This window comes from Colletotrichum paranaense (genome assembly GCF_030867605.1).
Source record: "Colletotrichum paranaense strain IMI 384185 chromosome Unknown Scaffold_7.1, whole genome shotgun sequence".
Taxonomy (NCBI): domain Eukaryota; kingdom Fungi; phylum Ascomycota; class Sordariomycetes; order Glomerellales; family Glomerellaceae; genus Colletotrichum; species Colletotrichum paranaense.
Window position 1 is genome coordinate 2321883 of NW_026848965.1, and position 20617 is coordinate 2342499.

Genomic DNA, 20617 nt, shown 5'->3' on the forward strand with positions numbered 1-20617 from the left:
CAATTCAAAGAGGCTTGGGATTTGTAGGTGATGATCGGTATTAGGTAGAAGTGGAGCGCTCGGCGCCGGTCCGGATTGGTGTGATATGTTCGGGTATATTGGCGCCATCATGTCGTCCATGCCTCTTGGGCTGGCATTAATAAATAAAACGTGAAGAAAAATATGCAAGGGATGGTATCAACGCTGCGTGTGAACGAGTGGGTATGTTTGCGTAATGAGGGAGTGAAAGTGAGGCCTAGAGCAGCCAGACTCACGAGAGACGATGTAAGGCATCTCAGAATTGGGTCTCTTCTCGCAATCGACTCTTGGAACTTTGTGGGTTGAGGCCGACCACGTTACCCATAAAGATGGCGCTTTCGCGTCTCTTATGTTGGTCGTATCCTGAGGAACTGTTGTCGTAGCCGCGAGCCATTTGCTGGTAGTTGTTGTTCTGGTATCCTGATGGCATGTACTGAGGCTCATATGTTGTGCCACGGCCGACAGGATAATTTGGTGGCGGTGTGGGGGATTGCCGAGCACTCTGCAGGTCCTGGAGCAGAGGAGGGGGAGTGTTGCCGGTGCGTTGCTGGCCAGTCATGGCATCCATCAGTCTCTGGCGATGCGGTGATTGACTGGACCCCGCTGATGTGGAAGGACGCGCATGTTGAGAAGGGTCGTAGGAAGGCCGGTTCGGAAGCCCATTGTTCATCGAGGGCAGGGAGCCTGATCTCTCTCGGCCCGTCTCTCCTTCGGCGAATGAAGACGGCAGCTCATACTGCTCGGGTTCCAGGCCGAAGATGCCAAAGTAGTTTTGCAACAGCAGGGCAAATACCGGTGCTGGGATGTTCAGAGTCGGAGAAAACACGATGCCGACGTTGCGGACCGTCATCTTGTTCATGTCTGCGTTGTTGATAATCTTGATCAAAAACGCGATCAGATACTTGAGTAGAGTGGCGTTTGCTTGGGGCAGCCTCTGAACCAATTCAGATACAGCGGCGATTTTGTCTCTTTGGTCGGTCATCTCCGTCACCGAGAGGAACTCGAGGTGGAGGTCCCGGGTGAGTATTGTTGTCGGAAGTTCACGGAGATACAACTTCAGGAGTGACGCGACAGCATGAATGTCGTAGTAAGTCTCGTCGGTAACGAGGTTGACATCGCCCTCTGTGTTAAAGCGCTCGCGAAGCTGCTTGATAACGACGTTTGAGCCGCTCAGGCGGAAAATGCCTTCCTCCAGAATTGCGTTCTTGGCGTCCAAGTATTGAATGCATCGATACACGACGGCGGGGAGAGGCACGTTCACATCAACAGGGTGGTTGTAGCGAACAGCTTCGGCCAAAGGAGCCCCAAAGGCTTGGCGAATGGGTCCCTGGTATCCGCCCTGGGGAGGTGTTGACGAGCCGCCTTCGCTTCCACCAAACAGAGAATCCTGGCCGTCAGACGACGATCTCGTCTTAGGGCCGAACCCGAAGAAGCTTCGCTTTTTCAGCTTCTTCTCCTCGTTGACGGGAACGCCAAGTCCTGCTCTATTTCCCCACTGCGCAGAGTCGGCAATGACCTGCATATCCCGTGGAGCGGAGATCATCATGGATGGCTGCGAAGACATTCCCATGGGTTCAACAGGGTGGCTATTCTCTGGCACATGTCCATGGTTTTTGGGGCGCGCAGGTCCGCCATGGTGGGGAAGATCGCCTTGAGATGTCGCATCGTATCTCACGCCTATGAGGCTGTCGGACTCAGTAGGCTGATGGTGGTGCTGGGAAGCGGTCTTCTTGTATCGCTGCTTCTTCTTTTCGGCACGCTCAGCTGCGCTAGCATGTTGGCGATCTTGAGTCTGCTGCTTCGCGGCATGGGCCTCATCTTCTTCCGGATCTTTATAATCAATCCATCTAAGTAAAGCGTCGACCCACTGGTCTCTTTCCCTGTCATTCTCGGCACAGAGAACGTGCTTCACATGGCTGGTAGAATCCTTCTTCTTTGGCTCAAGAATCAGGAATGCATGACGGTACTGGTTGTCCATGTCATCTGAGTTGGCAGACGGTTGCGGTGACTGATTTTCGTTGCTCTGGGACTGTTTGCCGATCTGAGAGCTGGGAAGCTTGATGGTGCCCAAGTGTGCACCCCCAGGCGTTTCGTAGTACTTGAGATGCGGCCCATCGAGGACGAAGAAGCGGGCTTTCCAGCCACCAAAGTTCTTGCCTCGCTTGGTGAGATATCCGGTTCTGAATGGGCGACCGCCAGGACCAGTCTTGACTTTGGCTTCCGCCATGCTCTCCATCGAGCCGGCGTCGTCGGCGTTTGGTGGCAACGTGTGAGTCGACAGATACTTGCAGAGCTCAAGAGCACTAGCGGTATCCAAAGGAGTCTCCAGAAGCTCTTCCAGGTAGTGGTTGAGAGCGATTCGCCGCGCGTCGAGCTTAGCAGGCGCGTGGCCACTGAAGAGCGACCTCTCTGGGGTCTTCGCAGTGAAGGCTGGACACTGTTTCAACCTTTGGTCGAGCTTTGCTAGCGAAGCAGAGTCCTTCTCAACCCGCCAAAGCTCGCCCGGTTCGGAACGGGAGAAAATGGCAAGAGTAAACACCGGATCCTCTTCCAGTTGTGTCAAAGACATCAAACTTGCCCGAGATGGTTTCATGCGCGAGGACGCAACCTTCACCTTAATATTCGGCAAGACGTTTGGAGGCAGGAGCAGATCAGGGTATTCCTCAGTGGTGAATCCCTTGAAGATGCGACCACGCTCAGTCGGACTGCCACGGCTCTTCTCGCTGGCTGAATCCCATCCCTTCTTGACAATGTTCAGAGGTTGAGGGCTCTTGAGAACCATAGGCTCTGGGCCGGATGGTGTTTGGAGAGAGTGGCCTGGTGGGAGAGGGATCGGCTGGCGAGGTGGCCGTGGCGACAAGGGCGCGGCAGGAAATGAAGAAACACTGGGCGCAGGGCTATCAGATGATGACAGACCGCCCATCGGACGCGGGCTTGATGGTAACCCGGGGCTCAGCAAGGGAGCTTCGAGAGTAGTTGCATTCAGAACTGAGCCTAGAGAAGCTGGGATATTCTCACGCTGCATCCGCTTCGGAGGGCTTGGTGGCAAGCCCGTTGGGGCCTCAGGAATGCCCTCAGTCGGCGAGGTAGTTTGACTCTGCGTTGTGCTCTTCTTGGATAAGCTTCTCCTCTCCGCCTCCTGAATGGCCAAGATTTCCCGGTCCTGGTCATCCTCTTCGCGTGTCCTACGGCGACCGCGTTGCTCAGTGAGGATTTCGTCCACCTCTAAAATGTCGTCGAAGTCGGAGTCAGAGTCATCGTCCTCAGCAGCTGGTTGAGATTGGCTCTGGAGCTGCAGAGGAGCTGGGGGAGGCTTCCGCGGTGGTGGGGCAGGAAACTGTGAAATACCCTCGCTGGCTGCCGATGCTGGCTCTGGTACTCCAGGAGGCTTAGGGGGAGGCATGCTTGGCGGCTGGCTCGGTAGGCTTCGGGATGGTGGAAGACCGAAATTCAGAGGAAGATCCATGATTTGCTCGTCCTCTTGCTCCCTCCGTGCCGCTTCTGCTGCTTGTTCCTCGGCATCATGGTTGTACTGATCATAGGCGTGCTCATGTGCTTTGGGCATCTCGTGAGACGGGTCTAGTAGAGCACCAACTGCTGATGGAGGGCCGTTGGGCTGGTCGGCGGGAGGTGTGATCGGGTAGGGGGCCATGGCCATATCCACGGGTGAGTGCTTCTGGCTGTCAGAGTCTAGAGTTGGCGAGTCCGGTGCAACGACTTGTCGCTCCTTTGGAGCGCTGACGTCGACTGTTGGTATACCTCTGCTGACGGGCATCTTGAGGACCTTGCTGCTAGTTTTCGATCCGTCTGCCCCTGTCAATTCCGGTATTGACATGACTTCTTTCAATTTCTTTCGGTACTTCTCCTTGTCTTTCAAGGCCCGTTCCAAGTCTTTGTTGAGGCCCAAAATCATGGCTCTCTGCTTGTCGACCAAGCGCCATAACTGCGCGTTCTGTTGCGATTGCGAGTTCTTCTCTTTCAACAGGTACTGGATCACCGCTTCCGGGCTGCCTGCAGTCTTGATCAATCCCTCAATGTCTGTGGGATCAGACTGACTACCAGCTGCGCCTCTGTGCGGCTGTGACTTTGTGGAGATGGCTGAAATAGCAGAGTCCATGGAGGAGTTCCGCGGCGCTCCTTTGCTCTGTTTGCCCCGCGATGCAGCGGCCAATCCTCCGGAAGAAGACATTGGAGATCGGAGGGGGCCTGCGAGAGGCCTAGATATCAATACAGGTTCGGAAGCGCTTCGGTTATCATTCGTAGGGAGCGGTGATATTCTCGGTCTACTGTGACTGTTTCGTCTGTCAGCTGTGTAACGTATGGCGACGCGGGGAGCAACTAGAGATGATCAAATCGGGAGGAGGCGACGAGACGCACACGTACCGTAGTGTGCTGCATTCGGGCGTGGATGAGCAGGACGAATCGCTTTGATAATATGTCTGCGGTTCTCCCGAAAGATCTACTGGAGAGCGGAAATCGTCGGTTGGCGTCGTGACTATGTCTGGGACAGTTCGAGAACGGTGGGTATGAAATCTTGCCCCGGGTGGGAAGAAAGATGACGATCGAGGAGAGAAAGGGCTCGTCGGCGAAGAAATAGCGGTACTCTCGTGGAGGGGACTAGGTATCGGGCGCCGAGGGGATCTATAGGGTGGAGGAGGGCATCAGTCAATATGCTGCCAGGCCAGAGCCGTGGATCCAAGTCCCACAATAGAGTAGGAAAGATGGTAAGGCAGCTAGAGAGTCGGCGTTGAGCGAAAAGTCAAAATTAAAAAGAGTCGCGGGCCGCCAAGACAAGCACACGATATCCTCGCAGACCGGGGGTCGAGGTAGAAAGAAGTTACGTTCTCTTTCTCTCCCTCTGCGGTTGAGGTTCGGTGGTGGGCGTAGGCGTGGATAGACAAGCGAGCGAGTCGCAGGACTGTTTATCTAGCGGGCGTGGAAAAGTCAAGGCAAGGTGGTAGGGTCAAGGAGGAGAAAGAAGCAGCAACAGCAGCGGCAGCAGCAAGAAAAAGCAAGGCACAGAGAGAGAAACCAGAGCGAAGCAGAGCAGAGCAAAGAGTGGACCGTTACTCGTTTGGTAATCAGAGCCAGTGGAGGCCCAGTGGAACGTACCTTGGAGATGGAGTAAGAAGAGGGCTGGTCGCACTGCTAGCAGTGTGACTGGCAGCGGTAGCGGCAGCGATGCTTGTATTGGCGGTGGTGGTGCTGTTGTTGCTAATGCTTGCAGGATCGGATGCTGGGATCAAGAGGCCTGTCGTGGGGCCATCCTTGGAAGAAGGGGAGTAAGAGGAGACGTCTGCGACCTGCAGCCGGTGAAGAGGATGTTTTTGGTGAGGGAGGCGAGGGTGATGATGAGCAACGGGGGCGACAGCAGAACAACGTGGAGCAGCATCAGCAGCAGCAGCAGAAGCAGCAGCGGATGCGTCAACGGGAAGTCCAGACGTGGAAGTCGTACCAGAAGCATCAGGATCTGAAATTGAGCCCTGGGCACTCTGAGTCTGGAGCGCAAGCTGCGACATGGTGGGCAATGCGACGGAAAGACAACTGGCCGGCGGCCCAACTAGGGGTGTGTGCAGGGTCAGAGCTTAACGCAGGACAACCTCGCAGCGGTTTCGAGATGCCTGGATAACCCCGACTGCCGTTGCATGTAGACCGGCCTCTTTCTAGACGGGATGCAGATTGCAGTGTAGGTTTTTTATTTTTGTTTCTCGGGAGCGAGCGAATCCAGCCGGGAAGGGACGCGGACGGAGAGCGGAGCCGAGGGGCCAGTCGTGCAAGGACTAGTCGAAGCAGACCAGAGTCGACTCTGATCTGTTCTAATGCAGATAGGTAGCCAGTCGAAAAGGCCAATTTTTGGCTCTGCTGGGTTGGGTTTTGGAGGTTGAGGTTGTCGTCACGGGTCGTTGTAGTGTTGCAGGGCGAGCAGGACGTAAGACGAGGATGTGGAAGGACGAAGAAGAGGTTGTATCTTGGACGTGGGCCAGAGCAGAGCACAGTAGATCAGATGAATGGCGTCCTTCGGGTCCCAAGGGAGGGATGGGAGGCCCGTCTCGCGGTGCCGGATATGCTTTGTGAAAGGAATGCTGCCAGCCGGGCGTGGATGAGACAAGTGCCCGTTGTCTTGGGTAGGCGTGCGCGTGTGCGTGTATGTATGTGTGTGTATTTGTGTGTGTGGTGTTGTGACGGGGGGCGATGCTGGACGAGAGGACCATTGGCTGGCACAGACGCAGAAAGAGAGCGAGAGAAGCAACTCGGCTATGGACGATTTGGCATCCGTGAGGTGAGGCCAGAAGCAAAGAGACGGGAGGATGTGGCCGTTGGGGTGGCCGAAGTGTAGGTTTTCCGATGAACAATGCAGTGCAATGCAACGCGAATGATGGTGGGCTAGGCCGGACAGACCCAGCTTCAGAGTCGACCAGCGTTGAAGGGGAAAGGATTTGATGTTGTGGTGTTGTGGTGTTTTGATCAAAGAACCCCCTTATTTCCCGTCTTGCCGCTTCCAGCAACTAGCAAAGGGAGGCTGATCTGTGGTGCTGTTCGTGGTAGAGGAGGGTAGCATTCGAGTCGACCGCCAATAAAACTAGCGGAGAGCCTAGAAGTCTGGATAAGAAGATCAGAATATCATCTGTATAGCAGTAGTCCATTCAACCAGTCGAGCGTGTCTGTCGCCAAACATCCGTTCCAAAATAATTCAGGGCAGGTCGGCAGCGGCATTCGCAACCGGACCTTAACAGGAGGGGGAGACGGGGGGGGAGAGGAACGTACATCTGAAGGTTAAACAGGGTGCCGGGGAATAAGTGGCCGGCCGATGGTGGTGGTGGTGGTAGTACCTCGAAGCGTGAGTAATGGAGGTATCTTTGCACCACCGATACCCCGATAAGGTACTTGGAAGCCACAGGGGCCAATGACAATCAAATAGTCGTAGCAGCAGGATGCGTGGACTGGGAATTGGCTGCAGGTGGTGCAGTCCCCTGTTGCTGCTGCTGTACGTTCCTGGTCGTGTGGTGGGTTCGTGGTTCTTGGAGTCTGCATCTGCCGCTGCAAGGTGTGGCCAGAAAGGGAAGGATGCAGTTGGGATATGGAATAGTCTGTCCTCCGTGATAACCATACGCTGGTAGGTCTCCTGAGGGCCTTCGAAGTTCCGTCCGTTCAGGGGCCGACTCGGGGAAGAGGAGCGAGGATGAGAATGTCGGAGAGAATGCGAGCGTGGCGGGACGTATAGACGTGGACGTGGGGAGGAGAGGAGGAGGCAGAAGAGATTGGATTGACAATGGCCACTGGCCACTGGCAAGCCGCAAAAGAGATGCGATGCACCATCAGCATTGACCTCTGGGGTTCATTTTGCATCCCGTTGTTGGTCATCCGGATGATGGATCCCTCCCTTCCATCGTCCCCTCCCTCGAGGCTCCGTGGCACCGTGGCTCCTCGACCTTTAACGTGCTAGCTGGCATCGGAGCAATTGCTGTATCCTCCCCGATAGTTGTATCCCTTTGGAGCCTTTGGCCCCCACGGTGGGCGGGAATGACGGTGTTCCATACACGTGCCACTACCATTTCAAAGCGATACTTTGTGCGGGGGCCTCGAAGACACGCTGCATAGAATGATGCTACAGCATGACAGTCTGGTAGCGAAGAAAGTATTCGTCTGTTAACCCTGTCAGCCATTGCCTCTAGTTCGCATACTAAGGGTGATTTGGTCATTTAGTGTTGGACTCTTAAGGTTGTGAGAAACGTCTTCATCTCCCAGGGCAGCCGGTCTGCCGCTGGTGTGTCAATGGCGAAACCGTCATCCTAGATTTGTTGTTTGTCGTCCGTAGTCTTACCGCCATGATGACTTTGATGGCGCTCTGGACCTTTGCCTCAGTAAATTAAGTCGTAAACAAGGGGACTGTTCATACGTATTTTGCTGGTTTTTCTCTTGCGGGTGGGAAATAAACTAAGCTTTGCTCAAGTCACCGGCATGTTGAAAGTGCTTGGGCTTACATAAGGCTGTTTCCAAGGTACCTGCGTGCCTGCCTACCTTGCCTTGCCGTACCTTGCCTTTTAGTGCGCGCAGTTGCTCCTTCACGATATCACCTTCCTTTCGGGTTTATGCAATTCACTCTAGAAAGTGCCGACCTCCCTACCTTGGTAGATTATTCTTTCCGCAATAGACAACGGGACTAAATGTAGCAAGAGGTGCCTTCCATTGCTCCTGCATTTGCCCAACTAGGTTGACGAATTATTGCCTAAGGTACTAGAGACACTGCGAGGCACTTCTTTCTATTCTGCCTTCCTGCAGGACATGAGGCATCCCAAGATCCCTTACTTATGTTGCTGATGTAAGTCCTCCAATCTTCATGCTTCGTGTTTTTTTTTTTTTTTTTTTTGCATCGACTTCAATCTCCGACCACGTCTGATTCTCTGCCTCTGTGTTTTTGGTTTCACTCCCTTCGTGCAGGCCGACTGAACCAGCAAACCGGCACCACTAGGTGCCGTAGGAACCTTACCAACACGGGCACTCACGGTTTCCCACGTCAGCCACGTGTGCAGCAGCAGCAGCAGCATGTTGAGCTGGCGAGATTTGGCTCCAAGGCATCTTCAGACTCCATCCCACACGCCCGCCCCGCGCCCTTAGAGACTTGCTATGCCAATCTAAAGTTTTGGTTCTCGATCCCGACCCGTTAATCTCTTCCTACCTCGACGGCTTTTCTACAATTACGGTCCACGGTATCTGTCTATCTACGGAAGACAGGTCGGTCACGACCAGATGTCACCGGTAACTCAAGCTTCACTGATGTATCAAAGAGGCTGGAACTCTCCGACTCCCATTAACCTTTGACGTATGGACCAACCCAGACCGTGGTCTCGACCGCTCGGCTCCGGAAAGTACCTCGCCCTCCACGACACTACACAACCCTCAAATTCATCCGATAACCTGCCAGACACTCAGAAGCCAATATCAGCAATATATTGTCGTTGCGTAATGTCCCGAATGTCCCGCACCGCTGGCGAGTGACCACAGGTCATCTTGCCTCTCTCCCGAAACACCGGCTTTCTTGAAACATGTCAGTCACGAGTCCGCGTACGACAAACAAATCTACGTATTACAGATCAGTACGGAGCACACACGCCAACTGACTGTTGGAATTTGGCTCTTTGCGCTTGCCCGCCGTCGTCACCCACAGCAGCTCTTCCCAAGCTTCATCAGTATCGCAAGGTTCGAGCCGCCTTGTCATTCGGCTCCATCCTCCTTCAGACATCTCTACATCTTCCACACCGTGCACCGATGCTCCTTCTCCGCACTTGAAGAGACTTGAGTCTTCGAGCTGGCCAACGACACTCACTCAAGAGTCATACTGTTCAACGACTAGGAATCAAGCTGCCCCCTACAAAGTACACGATCAAAACATCTCCAGTTCTCCTACGGACATGCTTCCTCCACCACATCCATGCATGCATGGCACGGGTGCCGTAGCGCTGTGGGCCACTTTCACACACCCCAGATTCCTAACGCCACGACCCAAGGCCTTAATTAATCTCAGGGCCAGGGGTCTCTGCTCAGTTTGCTCCAATCATACCCCTGCGTTCTTCGTCTTCCTGGTCCTCGTCCCTCTTTGAGGTCCTCAAGTCCCAGACATTTGATGCCTCCACTTCAAAAACAGCACTTCCACTTCCAGGACCAGGGCTAGGGACGGGAAAGTGGCCCAAGCGGTGTTCTGAGTCTGGGCCAGCCAGGATCGAATGCCCGTCACGTCAATACAGAGAAAAAGAGAGCTACCTATGGGCACTTGGAATGGATCCATTCGAAACTGGGATCCTCGCCAGTCACGGTCGTCCAGCAAATGCTATCCACGTCCTCCGTTTGCTGTCACATTTGAGATGCTATTCGCGGCGCGTCCACAGCATTCACTCGACGTGTCACTCCTTTATGGGAATGACAAACCCCACAGCGGCTTCATGCGCGAGCAGCTATCGGCTGGATTTTGTCCTTCTGCTGTTGCTTCAGACACTGTCTGCCACGTCGCGCGCTGTCGCACCCATTGGGAATGTGGCACTGGGCTTTCGCCGTGATCTGGCTTTGCCCCCCTTGGCCTAGGCCTGTGGAATCCTACAATACAAAAGAGAGTGGCTAGTCTTGTTAGGTATCTGGCCAGACTCGGTCTAGCACGTTTATGTGTCATGCAGGAGGTAGTACCGCTTCTGCAGGAACAGACTACAGGCACATCCTCCGCCAGCAGGAATCGTGGAATTCGCACACTGAGCCGAGAGCCAAGGCGCCCGTACTTCGTACTGGCAGGCACCTTGGGTTGGGTTAACTATGACCGGACACATGCTACACCGTCTTCTACTCAGCCGTCACTTGCGCCGCCAAATGAGTGCACCATATATCCAGTATAAACATCTGCTTTACAAAAAACGGCAGTCATCACGGCATGACTCTAGGGCGTTGCCTCAACTTCGACGCAAATAACCTCGAGGGACAGTTGTCAACCCAAGATCCCTCGAATCGACGGGCTAGATTTCTAGGAATACTCGCGGGATATTCACTTCTCGGAAGCATCCGTGGTCTAGTGTTACAAGACAGGAAACTCGTCGAGCCCCTTCAATCTCCAATCTCTTCCAGTTTTGTCGCCAATTGCACTCTTGGGAGTTCGAAGTGATCCTAGACTGTTGCGCAAGTCCGAACCCGAGCGCCTGAGAAAACACGGGACTATGCAGTCAAAGACCGCTCACTCCAGCACTCACCATGCCTTCGATGACTCGGGGCAGTTCCTAACCAAGTCATGAGGTCACACAACGCAACTGGGCAATCGCTCGAGCCTCTCATCAGCACCTTTCAATTACATCTCATGGAACAGTCTAGGCTTTGGAAGTTCCCAAAGTTGAGACGCCGTTGAACTGCGGAACAAGCGACTACTGATCCTTGTGTGCAGCCACTTTTTAAAGAAGCCACTGACATGATTGGCACATTGGCAATGGAGAGCTTCCCAGCCTACACAGAGTGAGTAAGTTGGGCAGTCCAGATTTACGTGGGAAAAGCGGTGTCTTTGCTGCAGCTTCTACTTCCACCGATAGCACTGAAAGGCTAGTGGATCAAAAGGGGTCCGTAGAGCAATCGGTCAGGTCGGCAATTTTCTTCGATCTGAACAGGCTCGATGTCCATCCGTAGGGGCAAACAAGCCGGTACTCGAGGGGCAAATACGGCGAATCGACAGACCCGCTCAGAACCGGCATTCCGAAGCAAAATGGCAAGATAATTCTCTTCAGGCCCCTGAGGCTCGCGGGCGCAGACCGTCAGTTCTTTTCCAGATCCGGAGAATCGTCCCCGGTCGTGTTGATAAAGTCGACATTACGGCCTTCAATCAGCCAACGAGAGAGCTCGGAGTGGGATGGAACAAGCAACAGATGGCAGTGAAGAAAGCGGGCCCTTGGAGAGACCAGGCAGGTTGTGATCAGAGGCATAAGAAGTCGATGCCAATTTAAACCGCTGCAGCGGTGTAGACTACGGAGAACGGAGTATGGCCTACGAAAACCCTCTGGCGGCAGTGCAGCTATTCCCGACTGGTGCTGTGGGCGCGAACCAGATGCGAGTACCAGGAAACCCCCTCTCCAGCGTCGCTTTTTCCCTCAGCGCCTCAGCGGCCGTTGTTTCTGGATCCTGATGGCTGGTGGATCCAGCAATCTTAATCCATTTCCATGAGCACATTCGAACCACAGGCGCGAAAGCCAAGGAGCTCAAGGCGCGCAATGAGATCCCACACTACAATCCCGTGAAGTATGAACCGCCACGAGATCCATGTCTAGTACGACGAGACAACACCAGGAAAAGGAGCATGCATTGCGCTTGTCCTGACGTGCCTGGCTTGCACTCGCGAACGCCTCGAGACGCCTGCACGAACTCATGAGCCAGAAGCCGCTCTGAATGGGAGAGACAATTGGTGGCCTGTGCCAGCCGCCTCGGAAGCCAAGCGTTGGGATCGACAGAGCCAGCCAATCAAGCGTGGCGGAAGGGCAAGAGGACTTGGACCCTGAGAAAGAGAGGTGGGAACTTGGCAGCTCGTTGCATTGCAAACTGGAATAGCCCCTCGTCCCATATGCAACCCAGGCGGAATGCCGTCAGGAATTACGATGCTGGTCTTGAATTCACTGCACACAGTCATAGGAAGCAGACAGAGCGTCAAACACAATATGCTACTTTGTCCCAGCATATGGGGTCATCTTGATACCACGCCAGACGGCAGCTCTAGGCCAACCATTGTGCGGTTCAGATCTGCATTGCAGCCCATGTTCAAGGCGGCTTGGCCAAGCATCGGGAAGCTCCAGTTCCGCTGATGAAGCTGCCCGCTACTGCACCTCACCAGCTGCAGCTCACTTTTTGTCATGGTCGTCCGTTGCTGCAGAACACAACAAGCGATTGTTTCGTTCATATGACAAACAGCCAGCTGCATGCGAGGGCTTTGAAGCCTCAGACTACGCCAAGTACCGTAATGACAGAAGATGATTTGGAGTTGGAGAGGTTCTAGTGACCGAGAGAGTGCGAGACCACTATAATCCTTCATCAACTGCAATCACCAAGCTCAACGAGGCCCTTCGTCCGAAATCTTAGCGTGCCATTCGCAGCCTTGTGTTTGATGACCTCAGCCTACGTGGGACTTTTGGCACGCAAGCTGTTCTCTGTTCGCACCAAGAACATTTGAATTTCCTCGGGCCTTGTAACCCTCCACGATCCCAACAAGAAGATGGCGTCTTTGGGTCTCCAGTGGACCCGTGGAAGGTAAGCTTCTCTGCTTCAAAGTTCTGACTTTCTGATAAGTCATATTACATTGGCTTTGGACATTCTCGCCCCTGGATCAAGCCTGGTGGCTTCAGATAGGCATGATTGGCCAATACTGCCTATACCTGGGACAAGCCAATCAGCTCATAGGTGCTTGCTCTGCAGATGTATGTGATGGGGCCGCACAGCTACGTCGGCCGGGCCTATACTGAGGCAATTCCTGGCCCCTACCTCGGTAGGTTTCCATCAACTCGATCCCCAGACTACAAGAAGACTTTCTAACGTCATCTTCAGTCGACAGCCCAGTATAGGAACGGGAAAACTCCTGTGTATCGTCAAGAGGGAATCATTGCCTTTCGATATCTTTAAATGACAAATTTCCAGCAACTGCTCTGTGAACCAAACCAGGATTACTCTACCAAAAGCAATACAGATTCGGTTGACATCCCGACCCCTCAACCTCCCGGGGTCGAATAAACTTGGGACGAAGTCCGCTAGAAGGAAGGTCGGAATTCCGTCAGCTGTGCAGCAGATCAACTCATCAACCTCGTCCTGCAATTCGGGCTATAGCCATCCCATCCAATGACGACTCGGTATTCTCCCGCAAAGTGCGGTGAAACACCAAATCAGTCGCTACCATGACCGCCAGCCATCTTCAGCCTGAAGTCTAGCCGGCGTCGCGGGCATGTTTCAGATCCGCCATCAATCTGAGGGGGAGGGAAAGCTTCTCGTCGCAGATTTTCTCGCTTCACCACCTCGACCGCTTCAGCTAGACTAGACGAAGACACGCAGCACGACTATGAAGAAAACTCATGTGAGCATGTCGATCCCAGTTCATGCGCACTCCTCCTCTCTCGTCCGCTCGCGGAAGAGGAGGGAGCGATTCAAGGCAAACATCATAGGACCACCGCTGTAGCCTGTTAGACACGTTGCGGAAGTTGAGATGATGGGTCCTGGCAATCAGACGGTCCTTCAGTCCCCGGCTCCCAGCTTCCGTCGGTGAGATGGATGGGCCGGCTTCATTGGGCGCAGGACGTCCCCAGACCGAGCCTGCCATTCTCCTACTCGTTGACGCTGTCACGAAGTGTCACTTGTCGCAGACGAAATGCGCCAGGAACATGCCGGCTAGCCGCCGTTGTGCATTGCGGTTTGCTCACTATGCAACTATCGCCATGCGAAGCGATGTTCGCCACGCTCGATGCACACGACTAAACAACCCGAACTTGATGGTCGAGGCGAACCCCTCGAGTCACGATCGAATTCATCGGCAAGGAAACGGCCCCCAATGCAAGCTTTCGTTTTTCCATATCGTCTCTTGAAAGGAAGAGGGAGACAATCCCCCATATGAGACGCGGAGCCCCATGCCGTTTCAACCATGGGAGCGATCCACAATGTTCAGCTGACAACCGCGACGAGCTAGCCTGTCTCGCCATGTTACGAATGAGGTGCCTCGTTCGATGATGGCCTCCACGTCACTTAAGCGCATCTCATCATGCCGTCTCAAGATCCGACTCATCAGCCCATCGAGGTACGGCTGGATGATGATGGGAACCCAGGCCACCTTGATCCTCAACCAGACCTTCTGCTTATCCAGGTGCACCACGTTGGTCTGGTCGGGGACCGTGGGGTTCCGGATCGGGTCCAGTCCGCGGATAAGAGGTTCCGGGACGGGGCCGATCAATCGGCGCCAGTGCCGTTCAACGACGGTCTCCTGGACGCTCTTCCCGCTCTCACCTGCGTCCGCATAGTTTTGATCGATGCCTGTGACCTCGATATTGTACGGCAGGTTGATGGTCCAATGCTGCGTCGCTTCCTATCGATGTCGGCGCCAGTCTACTTGGACATCTGCACCTATCGTCCAGCACACTTCCACAGGTCCTCCGAGTAAGGAAATCAAACCCTGCCGCACTGCCGTCGAATGATATCAGGTATCAAAGACCACATCTTGCCTACGTCGTATATACAGCCCAGACTAGATTAAGTGATCCTCCTATGGCCAAGTCAACCAAGCAACGAGTTCCGCTTTGGTCTCCGCCTTTTACGCAGTAATCTTCGGAGCCGCCGCTGCAGTGCTACGGAGCCCGCGTCCACCGAGAAATTTCCACACTCTTCTTTGGGAGGGCGCATTCGTTCTCATTCTTCTGCTCCGATTCTGCCTACCTGCTCGACAGTGGAAATCGTTTTTTGAGCAGCGAAAGAGGGGGAAGAGAGCCTCAACGTCTCAGTCTTGGCCGGCGTTGTCCGAGACGTCCTCGCCTTGGGTCATTACGGACCGTTTGGTATTGAGTTCAGCCCGCGACTTATGGGTATCTCAAGCTGACGGGGTACCCGCCATTGAAGGCATGCGCATGATCGCAATGATCTCAGCCTGACAAGTCACATGCAGTAGGTCTCAGCATCAACGCATTGGTGTTTGGATATTAGATCTGTAGCACTCGAATGTTGGGCTAGCTGTTGACGGGTTTCCCGAGGTAGTTGCGCGTTGACGCGACCAGACGAATGGACCATCTGCAATACATCATTGGAACTTCCACTTGAAGTTAGGAAGCAAGCCGAACTCCGGGTTCGACACTGCGACGCCAAGTCAATTTTGAAGTGAACCCCCGCGGCGTCATGGTCCACGAACACATGGAGACCAGGGCCGAGCCGATCCGAGCCTGGAAACTTTGTGATGTGCTGCCATGGCCGATGGAGAACAGCGATCACTGCAGGATGACCGAAGTAGGCATCCCGTTCTTCGAAATAGCAACCTTTCTTATCCCAGGAGGGATCATTTACTCGAGCTGGAGCGGCGAGGTTTCACACTCTATCGGAGTCGCGAACACGTTCGCTGCAGGGTTTGCAAGAAGGTTTTGGCAAGGGAGCACGCGATCAGAGACGATCGTGAGGTTCTTGGCCCTCCTGGGGTTCCGAGACAGTGGGCTGGGTCCTGTCAATCGAAGTTCGATGTTTATTGCCGCCCATCGATTGGCGAGACACTGACAGCTCGTCTGCGACTACGACCAAACTCCTTCAAGCACGATGCAGTGTTGCACAGTGAAGGGGAGAAGGGGGGAAACGCCTCAGAAAGATTTCGATGCGCTTGCGCAGAAACAAAGCCAAGCGGTTATATATAGCTTCAGCCCTGCCAACACGGACGGGGCCTGAAAAAACAGTCAAAATCGTGACACGGCGAAGAAGAAATGTAACCTCACGGGCCCGAGGAGACGGGGCTGCCCGGCTGCTTGCGGTTTGGCGTCGTCTCAGGAGCTGATGTAGATGCTCGAAACAGTGCGTTTCGGGACCTTCTCAAAATAGAGGAAGTGCGCAATTGATAGAGAGACGTCGAGACGCCAAAGAAGAACGACCTACTCATTTACCCTGCTGAGAGTTCTTAAACCGCATATAGTCTATTGATATTATCTCAAATCACCATTCATCTTGCCTCACCTTTTTCTCCCAATCACGCGACTTTTGAGACTCGTATCTTTTCAAGGCCGCGTCTCAATCAAGTGCCAAGTTGTTCGTCTTTGTATTGATTGTCAAGCTCCCTTGTTATATTGTATGGCAATCTATTCATACTTTGTGTGGCTCTCTCTTGGACCACGTGCTCCTGCCATTGGAGTTCTCTTTCTTCTCGGATCGGTATCGTCGAATCGACTTACTCATCTACCCTGCTAAACCAATCTATCAACACATGCCAGGTCCACCGTCGCATCTCGATATATCGCAGCTAATTCATTCTATTCTGCCCACTGCCTAGTGCCCGGAGGTCCCTCTAGATGGAGAAAGAAATAGTGGATCGAATGCGAGCTTGAACGGTGGACCAACCTCTCAAGGCTTGTTACGCGACGCCCAGGGCTCGCCGTCGAGAATGTCCGAGTATTTGTCCTATCCGTTCGGCCGGGCTTTCCGAGAACGGGATTGCCGAGTTCTAGATGATTCCCAGCTTGTGGTGATAGCTTCGACTCCGTGATGAAGGGTGGAAGTACCGAGGGCTACATCACGTAGTGTCCGGGAGAGCACGAATGGTTAGGTCGCACACCTCTCTCGCCGTGTCGTCGCAGTCTTGAATACGTAGTCGGTCAGATCCCCTGTGAGGTCGATGTTAGCGAGAAGAATTACACGGTAAGTCTGCGTCGCGGTAGAGGCGGAAAGGTCACCTTGCCTCTCCCGTCGCTGTGCTTGATCAATGTAATTCGACACGATATACCAGTCTCTCTAACACGATGTTCCATTGTTGAGATGGGATGCAAACCCATATCCATCTCACGCGGCTCCAAGACGGATGGGGGAACATGGGCCCGTCCTAGATTCCAAATCAAGTCCGGGCCGTGGTTCAAACGCGATGGATGTCGCTGGATCCAGGCTCTCTGGTCTCCTTAGCTCATTGACGGTGGATGAATAGATATCTCGCCCAACTGTTGGGAGCCGGTAAATTGAGACAGAGCTCACTTCGTACAAGCCCAGTCCATAGACTTCACACATCTTTTCCCAGAGCCAGTCGGAAGCGTACAATTCGACTCACGTCTAACCTTGAACCATCGTCACAATCACAAGAATCAACATCTCACGAGTAGTGTCGACCACGGGTGATAAACATGACAAAGAGACGCCTCGCCCACGCTGTTTAGTAGCTAGTGACTCAGACGGAGTGAGCTTCGTGCGAGCCATGAATTCTACACGCCGTATCATATAGGGGTTGGGTGAGTTGGTAGCATGCAAGGCCAGCCTTGAAGTGTAGACATTAGCCTCAGTTCGAGAGCGTCAAAGGAACCAGTCAAGAGGACGCAACAGGAATATGCAATTGTAAGAGCGGCTGTCATTTCAGAATATCATCATACGTTTCTCTCTATCATGACATATATCCCAGCACTGCTTTCGCTAGTCATCGCTTTCCCAAACTAAATCCCAGATATCAAGTCATAAATATGGAAAAGATTCCATTCCAGCGGCGTCGCACCGTCTCATCGTATCAAGAAACCTGGTAACGCCGCGAGATCATAACCGCTTAAATCATCGCCAGACATGTATCAAATCAAACAAACAACCTCCCAAATAATATTCCAAACATTCGATCCAAACACACAGTACCTGAAAACAAGGCCCGAGTCAAAGCACAACGATCAAGGCTTCACCGCCTGTAGCTGTAGTCGTTGTACTCTCTCTCCCTCCTCCGGTCGGAGATGGTAACCCTCATCCTCTCCTCTTCAGGGGGTGGCGGCGGCGGCAGCATCCTGGGCGGCGAGTACCTTCTACCCTCGACATAGCGGAACGTCTCGTACCGCGGCTCAACGGGGACGGGGACGGGGTAGGGCACCCGGACGGGTACGAGCTTCTCCCGCTCAACGTACACCTCTCTGATATCCCTCTCCCTGTCGCGGCTGCCTCTCCGCGAGTGGCTGTGGCTCCTCGACCGGCTGCTCCTGCTTGACTTGCTGCTCTTCACCGAAGGCTCGACGTCAACTGCGATGACCTCGATGGGTGGCAGGGGCTCCGGAACGACAACGGGTGGCGGCGGCGGCGGAGGCGGGAGGGGTAGAACGACGGGCGGTGGGGGAGGCGGAGGAGGCTTGACAATCACGGGCGGCGGCGGGGCGGGCTTGACGATGACGGGAGGCGGGGTGGGCTCGCGAGCCGGGATGAATGTGGTCTTCTTTGTGCGGACCGTGACGGCGCCGTTGGTGGGAGGTTCGAGATAGAGGCGCTTCTTTGCGCCGTGGTGATGGTGGTGGCGGTGGTGGTGGTGATACTCGTAGTATTCCTTTGACGAGGCTGTACGATGCATGGTTAGTCATTTGTGTTTACGTAGACCTGGCGCGAACGTTGCGACAAACGTTGACGTCAGGTATTTTGGGGCTTACTCGTACCCATTTTGGACGGCTGGATTCGTGCCAAGGGGATTTTTGAACGTATAGATGTTTCTCGACTGTGCGCCTTTTCGGTAGCCTACACTTTTTTCGGTGCGAGTGTCGTGATGCCGAGAGGGAAAGTTGGTTGGGGTTTGGTTATTTTGGGTTGGTTTTGAGTTGCGGGTAGACGCAGGATGCGTCGTGGACCCGAGGATGGGATGAGGTGTTGCGCGTGTTGCGTGTAGCGACCCGAGGGATGTGCGAGATGCGATATGCGGGAATGCGATCCGCTAGACGACCGTTTTTTGCGACACAAGTGATGTGCAGAGCGCAAAGACCGGGTGAGGGAAAATCAGATGTTGATCACCTGGCGCGGGGTGGGCTGGCCTTTTCCTCTACACTACCTACTGTCGGTAGGCACAAAAAGGGAGCCAGTGGCGAACGAACGGGTGGGAGAGAAGAAAGCGTTGGAGCTAAGTAAAGGTGTCGCGGTGTCAAATGTCGGTAAGCCAGCGGCGGCGGCGGGTTGTAGTTATGGTTGTGGTTGTGGTGGGAATGAGAAGAACAGAACCAGTCCCTTTCGTCTGGAGTGTTGGCGGGCGGGAGATGCGCTATTCATATAACACTCATCCCACACCAACAACGAAGAGTCTAGGCTCTCTGGCTCGGCTGCAAGGAAGGTACGCATGCACGGGGGTGGGAAGGAAAGGGAAGGGGAAGGGACGGGAGTTGGCAGATGGCAGGTTGAATCAAGGTCCTCGTCGCTTCCGTAGAAGGGGGGAGGGGTGACTGGACTGGGCCTGCCTACCTGCCTGCCTGGCAGTTGCCCCTCCTTCTGCAAACCAACTAATGGGAAAACACCATGAAATTGGCCTGTGAGAGAGTTGCGCTGCGGTATTATCATGCACCACCTCTCACCCTTCTCAGCTTGGCTGGTTGGGTGTGTGTCAGCCCAAGATCAAAACCGCCCACTGCCCAGCGGGAAGGGGACATCCACGCAGGCCAGGCTGCCTTGCACCCATCTTCCCCCTTCAACTACTCCGTCCACTCGGGTTCAGCTATCCGTACTAAGCCACAACCAAGCCAGAGAAGCAAACCCGCATAACAAGCACATGGACGACGAAGCTACGAATTACACTACAGCACTCCGTAAAAGCCCACAGTAGATCCGGGACGGGAGCGCCGAGATGCTACATAGATGGACGCACGTACGGGCACGCAAGAGTGGATGTGAGCATGCACGGGTATGGAGAAGTATTAACCCCAAAGAACAGAGACCAGATATTCGAGAAGAGAGAAAGAGGCGCACGCAAAACACAGCCTGGACGTGTGTTACTTGACATGCAGATGGATACTGTATACAATCATTCATTGGGTGAAATAGTATCTAGAGCCAAGGTACTGTGCAGCAACAACTCCAATTCCAAAACTCCAGATGGGCCACCTCATGCGATTCCAACCTTTTTGCACCAGTGTCAAGTTCAACCCAACCCATCCAAAACATCCCATCACTTCCTTCCCTTCCCTTCCGCTCCCCTCCCTCCTCTTTCCTGCCCCTTCCTTAGTACCACAGATGCACCTGCCATGGGAAGTTCTCCCGCCCTCCATTCCGTCCTCTGGTCTGGGACTTGGGAGGGGAGGTGGTCGGCTGTCACCTGGCACCTTCCTTCCCATCGTGTGGCAGACAAGGGTGCGCCATTGGGCAATTGAGGCCTTATGACGCCAGCGGGCACGTCACGCCAGAAATTGGGAAAATCAAGTTGTAAAACCCCGAGGCGGTCGACGTTCGGTACGTATACTCGAACATTGACCGGGATCACTGGGCACGCGGCACGTCCACTCCCTCCTCCCGGCCTCGGCCCCAAGTTCCCAACCACTCAGATGCTCAGAACAGAGGGAGTAGAGAGCTTTCTATCCAAACCTTCCAAAGAGCTAAGCTGTGCGCAACATGCTCCCTCCTTGATCGCAAAGCGCCGCACCAGCAATCACCAAAAGAGAAGGGCAGAGCTTCC

The 20617-nt window shown here is 54.1% G+C and overlaps 4 protein-coding genes across 4 annotated transcripts, besides 1 other annotated feature; 1 reads left to right on the plus strand and 3 right to left on the minus strand.

The window, feature by feature from the left end:
* Positions 1-274: 274 nt before the first annotated feature.
* On the minus strand, positions 275-5537 carry CPAR01_09630 (RhoGAP domain-containing protein; the record flags this gene model as incomplete). The annotated part of the gene is made up of 2 exons (XM_060493895.1): positions 275-4310; positions 5131-5537. 2 exons carry the CDS (start codon positions 5535-5537, stop codon positions 275-277), a joined length of 4443 nt encoding a protein of 1480 aa, XP_060348025.1.
* A 6362-nt stretch (positions 5538-11899) lies between these two features.
* CPAR01_09631 (uncharacterized protein) lies at positions 11900-12094 on the minus strand (the record flags this gene model as incomplete). Its single annotated transcript, XM_060493896.1, has 1 exon — positions 11900-12094. The coding sequence occupies one exon, from the start codon at positions 12092-12094 to the stop codon at positions 11900-11902; it is 195 nt and encodes a 64-aa protein (XP_060348026.1).
* Positions 12095-14266: 2172 nt separating this feature from the next.
* CPAR01_09632 (uncharacterized protein) lies at positions 14267-14662 on the plus strand (the record flags this gene model as incomplete). The annotated part of the gene is made up of 1 exon (XM_060493897.1): positions 14267-14662. The coding sequence occupies one exon, from the start codon at positions 14267-14269 to the stop codon at positions 14660-14662; it is 396 nt and encodes a 131-aa protein (XP_060348027.1).
* Positions 14452-14520: a sequence feature (Short protein (CPAR01_09633, KAK1536091.1) was converted to a misc_feature.).
* Positions 14663-17887: 3225 nt separating the features above from the next.
* CPAR01_09634 (uncharacterized protein) lies at positions 17888-18541 on the minus strand (the record flags this gene model as incomplete). Its single annotated transcript, XM_060493898.1, has 1 exon — positions 17888-18541. One exon carries the CDS (start codon positions 18539-18541, stop codon positions 17888-17890), a length of 654 nt encoding a protein of 217 aa, XP_060348028.1.
* Positions 18542-20617: the final 2076 nt, after the last annotated feature.